Source organism: Petaurus breviceps, unplaced genomic scaffold, assembly GCF_028583685.1.
Source record: "Petaurus breviceps papuanus isolate PSGF00001 unplaced genomic scaffold, PetGlider_PUasm1.0 90903, whole genome shotgun sequence".
Taxonomy (NCBI): domain Eukaryota; kingdom Metazoa; phylum Chordata; class Mammalia; order Diprotodontia; family Petauridae; genus Petaurus; species Petaurus breviceps.
Genome location: NW_027187376.1, coordinates 614,137 through 621,824, shown reverse-complemented (window position 1 = coordinate 621,824; position 7,688 = coordinate 614,137). Strand labels below are relative to the sequence as shown.

At 37.9% G+C, this 7,688-nt stretch overlaps 1 protein-coding gene across 1 annotated transcript in view; it reads left to right on the top strand.

Annotated features, from left to right (window-relative positions):
- The window catches only part of LOC138151643 (C-X-C chemokine receptor type 2-like), a 28,868-nt gene that overhangs the window by 10,346 nt on the left and 10,834 nt on the right, over nt 1-7,688 (top strand). Inside the window, 1 exon segment of the mRNA XM_069075164.1 lies at nt 5,112-5,162. Within this exon segment, the coding sequence (XP_068931265.1) occupies nt 5,112-5,162 (51 nt within the window).

The following is a 7,688-nucleotide window of genomic DNA, read 5'->3' as shown; positions in this document are numbered from 1 at the left end:
TCTCTCTCTCTCTCTCTCTCTCTCTCTCTCTCTCTCTCTCTCTTTCTTTCTCTCTCTCTGTCTCTCTCTGTCATCTGCCACACGAGAAACAGTTTATGGTAATAAAGAGTTCCAGACTGGGAATCAGGAGACCAGAATTCTAGTCACTTCTCCTGTCTGTGGCTCAGTTTCCTTATCTGTAAAATGAAGTGCTTGAGTTAGATATCTAAGGTATCTTCTGGCACTAAGATTCTGTGATTTTGTACATTACCACTAACACTTAGCCCAGTGACTAGCACATAGTATGAGTTTAATAAATGTTAGTTGACTGGATGACCACTAAGTATCCCAACTTTAATGAAGGTAAAACTGAGAGAAAACCCCTGGCAGGAAAAGAGTAATTGCTGCTGTGCAGGGCTCTTCCCTTCTGAGGGTTCTGTCAGTTCCAACCCAACCTCTCTCCAGAGTGATTCTGTTAGGTCCCTTGGGTTCAGTTATCATTACTATGTATAGATGGTTCAGATCTACATATGTGCCCCCAGCCTCTCTCCTGAATTTTTGGCTAACTGCCAAAAAGATATTTCCAATTGGATACCCTATAAATGACTCAATTTTAATACATTTAAAATAGAACTCATTTGTCTCTGCCCCTCCCAGCCCATCCCACACCACACCACCCCCTCCCACCTTTTACTTTCTAATTTCCTCATTTCTGTCAAGGGTATCATCATCTTTCTGGTCACCCAGATTCTCAATCTCAGAGCCATTCCTGATTCTTTGCTTTCCCTCAATACCACTCTTTATATTCAATCAGTTGCCAAGATTTGTCAATTCTACCTCCATAACAACCCTCCCATCTAATTCCTCTCTCCCTTGCAGTCACCACCTTATTTTAGTCTTCTATCACCTGTCCTATTGCATAACCTCCTAATTGGTCATCTTGCCTTGTTGCTCTTGTTTGACCACGTCACGCACCTTGGTTGCCCAGCATCCCTTTCTCTCTACCTGTGATTTTTAAAAATAATAATAATTTTTTTGATATTCTCTGCTTCTTATATCTCCATAGTATCCCATGTATCCCTATTCCTACCCCTCTCCAAAAGCCATCCCACATGCCAAATAGTGTGGTGGAGTTTTGGGGTTTTTCTGAGATAGAAAAAAACGGTCAACACAACTGATTGACACATTGTGAAAGTCCAAAAATGTGCAGGGGAAAAAAAAAGAATGTTATAATTGTTTTTACACATAATTAGGGTGAAAAAATTAAATACAAAAGCATGTGCAATGTGTTGGGAATTCCCATCTCCACCAAGAAATCATTTGGGAGTATTTTCTCATATCTCTTCATTCACGTGCCACTGATCTTTATAATTTTTTTCATTTAATTTTGATTTTTTTGGTGTGTCACTGTTCTTTCCATTTACATTGTTGTAGTTAATGTGTATATTATTTTCCTGATTCTGTTTTCCTCACTTTGCATCAGTTCATATATGTCATTCCATGTTTCTCTGTATTCATCACACATAATTTCTTACAGCACCATAATATTGCATTATGTTCATGTAGCACAATTTGTTTAGCCATTCCCCAATCAATGGACATCTACTTTACAATTCTTAGCTATCAAAAAAAGTGCTGCTATAAACATTTTGGAGTGTAGAAGGACTTTCTTCTTATCATTGATTTGGAGTACAAACCCAGTAATAGAGTCTCTGGTTCCAAGGGCATTAATATTTTAATAACTTTATTTGCATAATTACAAATTGCTTTCCAAAATGGTTCTACCATTTCACAGTTCCATTTATAATGTATTAGTGCGTCATCCTTCCAAAATCCCTCCAACGTTGACTATTGCCATTTTAAAATCTTTTTGTGCTTTGCCAATTTGCAGGGTATGAGATGAAACCTCAGGGTTTTCTTGATTTGCATTTCTCTTATTAGAAATTTAGAGTATTTTTTCATGTAGTTGTGAGTAGGTTGTACTTTCTCTTTTAAGAACTTTTTGTTCATATTTTTTTACTATTTATTTATTGGGGAATGGCTTTAAGTCTTATGGTTATTTATTGTTTATATATCTTGGATACCAAATCCTTTTTAGAGAAATTTGATACAAATATTTTTTCGCATTTGACCACTTCCCTAGATGCATTAATCTTGACTGTGTAGAATCTTTTCAGTTTCAAGTCATCAAAGTTATCTACTTTAGTCTTTCTTAATTGCCTCTACTTCTTATTTGGTTAAGATTACTTCTCTTCCCCACAGCTGTGAGAAGTACATGATCTGTTTCTTTTCTAATTTTTTTTGGTTATATGATATTAAAATTAAGGTCATGTATCTATTTAGAATGTACTGAAAAGTGTGGGATAAGGTATATCTACTTAGGATGTATTGTAAAGTGCGGTGTAAGATGATGGTCTAAGCTTAATTTCTACCAGACCACTTTGAAGTTTTCCCAAAAGTTTTTGTAAAACAGGGAGTTTTCTCCTAGGTGATTTATTTTTTCTACTTAACCAAATACTGGTTTACTGAATCTCTACTTTTCTCTGAAACTTCTTTGTCTAATCTGTTCCATTGATCTGTCTCTCTATTTTTAAACGAATACCAGATGGTTTATAGTATAGTTTGAGGAAGTACTAGTCCCCCTTTGTCCTTTCTTCTTTTTATCATTTCCCTTGATAGTCTAGATCTAAGTTTTTTCCAAAGGCATTTTGTTATTATTTTATCAAGCTCTAAGAAGCATTTTCTTAGGGGCGGCTAGGTGGCGAAGTTAGTAGAGCACAAGCTCCAGAGTCAGGAGGACTTGAGTTCAGATCTGACCTCAGATACTTAACACAAAAAAAACTAGCCATGTGACTTTGGGCAAGTTACCCAACTGCCCTCCAAAAAAGAGGGGAAAAAAGTGTCTTCTTGGTAATTTGATTGGTATAACATTAAAAGTATAAATTAATATCGGTAATATTGTCGTAAGTGTGAATATTCCTCCAGTTTATTTAATTTGTTCTTTAATTCTTTAAGGAGTTTTTGTGATTGAATTTATTCAAATCTTTTGCATGCTTTGGGAGGTTGATCTCCAGATATTTCATGCATTTTGGGGAGTAGAATTTCCCTTTCTATCATTGCTTCTTGTGTTTTGTTATTATTTTATAGAAATGCTTCTGGTTTTTTTGTAGGGTTTTTTTTCTTTTTGGAGAGTGAAGGGCAGGGGAATTGGGGTTAAGTGACTTGCCCAAGGTCACACGGCTGGTAAGTGTTAAGTGTCTGAGGCTGGATTCGAACTCAGGTCCTCCTGACTCCAGGGCTGGTGCTCTAGTCACTGTGCTACCTAGCTGCCCCAATGCTGCTGATTTTTAAAGATTTGTTTTGTAACGGGCAACTTTGATGAAGTCATTAACTGTCTCAGTATCTTTGCTGATTCTCTGGGGTTTTTCAAGTACATCAACATATCAATAATAAACAGGGATAGTTTTAACTCCTCTTTACCCATCATTATTCCTTTAATTCTTTTCTCTTTTCTTATTGCTATTACCAGCATTTCAAGAACTAGGCATCCTTACTTCACTCCTGTATTTACTGAAAAGGTTTCTAGTATATCCCCATTGCATATAATACTTGCTAATTGTTTCAGAGAGATGCTTTTTTTTTGAGACTAAAAACAAGGTCCCTCTATATCTATAGTTTGTAGGGTTTTTAGCATAAAAAAGTGTTGCATTGTGTTAAAGGCTTTTTCTACATATATCAAGATGATCGTGTGGTTTTGGATGTTTGGGTTTTTAATATGATAAATTATGTTGATTATTTTCCTAATTCTAAACCATATTTGCACCCATGTTATAAATCCCACATGACCATAATGATTTCTTAGATAAATCACTGCAATCTGTTTGATGGGATTTTGTTTAAAATTTTAGGGTTTAGGAACTAAGAAAAATAGGTAGTTTATCACTTCAAACTATGGGTTGGGTTGAGAGAGGTATTTAAAAACCAATTAAGTTTAGAAAGGAGTCAAGTGAAAACTGGTCCAAATCTGGGAATCACACCTCAGAAGGAACATTGACAAATTAGGGCATGCCCAAGGATGATCTGGTTGGTGAGGGTGGGCTTATAGCCATGTCTTGGTGGATCCCTTTCCATCTGGGCTTTTCCCTCAGGGCTTCGGTATAGTAATATAGATCAGATAGAGACCATTCTATCTGATATGTTATAATAATAGCTAGCTAATTTATAATCATCATAATAATAGTCATCATTTATGTAGATCTTTAAAACTTGCAGAGCCTTTTACATATTTCATATGATCCTCACAACCAAAGCTACAGTCAGGGGTGTGATGGTAAATGTTTAACAACCAGATCTTCAAAAAGGCACAACATACTTTTAAATTTAATCTTCATTGTTAACATTTTCTTAATTGTTTTGTTAAGTCTAAACAATCAACAAAATAATAAATCAAGTTCTATTTTGCAGTATTTGTCAATTTCTGAGGTGTATATGACCACACTGAATATTTAACATTTGACTCCACTGGTTTGGGCACAACCCTATGAAATAGATGCTATTATTATTCCCATTTTTCAGATGAGGGCACAGAAATTGATAGAGATGAAGTGACTTGCCCAGGGTCACAAAGCTAGAAAAATACTTGAAGCAGGATCCCAAATCAGCGCCTTATCCACTGCCCTATTCAAAAGCTAGCTATCATTACAAAAAATTACAGAAATAGGAACCTGATCTATACTACTTGATGGAAGCTATGAGGGAAGAGCACAGGTGGAAAGGAATTCACCAGCATATAGTTTCAAGCTCCCTTACCAGCCAGGTCGCCCTTGGCCATGCCTTTTATTAAGTACCTGCTATGTGACAGATACTGTGCTAGACATTGGAGGTACAAAAATACAAGTAAAAACCCCTACACACAAGGGGCTTAACTTCTTTTGGCAGGTCACACAGCTAGTAAGTGGCCAAGGTAGGATTTGAACTCAGGTCTTCTTGGCTCCAGCTCTGGGTCTTGTCACAAGCTAATAGTCTCTCTGCTCCCTGGTTGATTGACTTAGGGCCTCCTCCATTTCCCCTCTTTAGACCAGTTTCGTAAGTTTCTCTCCAACAGCCACTTCACATTTCTTCCTGTCTAACAGCACATTCAGCTTTTGGACCCTAACTCACTTCAGAGGTGGCAGCAGCAACAGGTAAGCAGGGGCTTTTACTAGGGTCTTCTGGGAACTGAGGACAGAATGTCTCCCCCACAGAGAGAGATTCTTTCAGATGGAAGACCTTGAGAGGTCAGGCTGTCGTCCCTTTGTCAGGCTGTCGTCCCTTTGTCGTTGGGAGGAACCATTCTTCAGCTCTCAGCTATACTGAGAATTCAATCAAGAAGTAGGCTTCTTCTGAAAGGTTACCAGAGATTAAAACCACAATGCTACCCCCCCACCCTGACCTAGTTCCTTCAAAAAGTACTAGCTGACATTTGTACTGAAATCACTCTCTGTTAGCCTCTCTCTTCTTGCTTTATCCTCAAATTGGTAAGAAAATGCCCACTCCTATACAGCAGGGTATAGTGAAAAGAGGACTGGATTTCGAGTCAGAAGACCTGGGTTTGAATCCCATCCCTCACACTTACTTAGCATGTGACTTTCGAACATTCACATCAGTTCCCTGAATCCTACTTTGCTCATCTCTAAAGTGTGAGGTTTGAATTAGATAGACTCTAGGGTCCTTTCCAACTTTACATATACAATCTATTTCTCAAAAGAACTTTACTAATCAAAGAGTGGGTCTGTTGCTGCTTAGACAGTGAGATCAAGTGAAATCCTACAGTAAACCCAAGATAAAGCAGAAAGTGGAACCACTGAGAAAGTCAATGTCCTCTGCCTCTTTGCTATAACTTTTAAAAAATGGGCAAAGTCACCCCTTGTAGTTTCAGGGTACTCCCTTCTCAACTCTGCCAAAACTGTTTTAAACAGGTGAAATTAGGTTGAAATGAACACCAGAGGCAGTCTTGAAAGAGAAAAGAACTCTGTGTGGAGATGGGAAGGGTTAGTCTCATTGTGTTTTACCCCTATGATGGTGGAGGCATGGAAGGTCAGCATAGGCTAATTAGGGATAAAAAGCTTCAGCTTTTTAAAAATATCAGCTGACCTGAATCTACTTCTTTCACTCCTGGTGAGATAAGTACAGAGGTGGAAAGGCAAAGATGAAGGCTTAGCATACCCTAATATAGCAGGCCATATCTCAAAGTGTGGTACAGGGCCCCTGAGGATCCTGGAGACCCTTTCAGGGAGTCCTTAGTTCAAATATATTTTCATAGCAATATTAAGATGTTTTAATCCTTACATGGTAAATAGCAACAGATTTAACCCACATAAACAAAAGTTCTTTAGGGTATTCAATTTTTAAGAGTGTAAAGGGACACAAAAGTTGAAGAAACCCTCCCCTAATCACAGCATATACTCCTGGGCTCTGTTTTTGGAGGACAATTCTAAATGTTTTTATTCCAAACAGGCTCTGGTGTTTCTCTGAGACTAGAAATGTAGAAAGCCAAAAGAAAGGATAAAAATATTTGAGGAGTAACATATATGATTAAGCCTTAGTTATCTTTTCTGCTGTGATGTTATTTTAACAAAATAGAAGGCATTGAAAATAACATTTGACAGTGTCCAAAATGTTATGTTCATAACTTGGTAGACTTATAATTGTCTCTCCTTTTATCAAAGACTGTTCACTACTGGCATTAGAAAACTTTGCAACAGGGGCTGGTAGATTACTGTGGTATTACATTTTTCAGAACCAATCCTGATACAATTGAAAAGATGTGACCAGGGTCTAAGACAGGTAAAAGGTCAGAGCAGATAGTTGGTGAATGAGGTGCCTCATGGAGCAGGTAAAGGTATAGGTGAGACCACCAGTAACTTCAGTGTGGACCATTTGGGCTGTAAGATGGAATTGGAATGTGAATCTCAGGGTGGATCTCATGGAGCAGAGGTTAAGACTAAAGATGATGTCTTTAAAAAAGCCAACACCAAGACTTGACAGATATCCCAGTCTCATCTTGGCTACCTTTATAAAATATAGGCTCCCAGAAATATATTAAAAGCAAAAACAAAACAAGAGAACCTGCAGAATATCTGGGTTGAGGGAAGGAGGTGGCAGATGAAGCTATTTATCTCCAAACTGGAGGGATAGAGAGACTAACAGGGTACAGGAGAGAGGGTTAGCAGAGGAATTTTAAGAGAGAGAAACCTAAAGTTTTCTGGGTAAACTACACTGGCAATTGAGACAAACAAGCTATTAAAAAAAATTCCAGACCCCTCTGGGAAATCTACTTCTGGCTGAACAACTTCATTTGCCAGGTACCTCCTCCTTATGATTTCATAGCACCTCCACCCTTTTACTGGTCAGACCTACCTTCCAGAAGCTGACACCAAAGCGAAAAACCAGCTAGCGGGTAAGCCTTGGGATTTTCTTTTCCTTGGTTTCTCTGGTCTTTGCCTCTACCCCCCAAAGGCCCAGAGACCTTGTCTTCATCTATCATCCTCCAAACCCTGGGTGAGTAGATAGATAGATAGAAGGATAGACATAGATTGATAGATGGACAAACAGAAAAATGAACAGATAGATGACTGATTGTTAGACAAAAGGAGATAGACAGATAGATAAAAGGAGATAGATATAGATAGATAGATAGATAGATAGATAGATAGATAGATAGATAGATA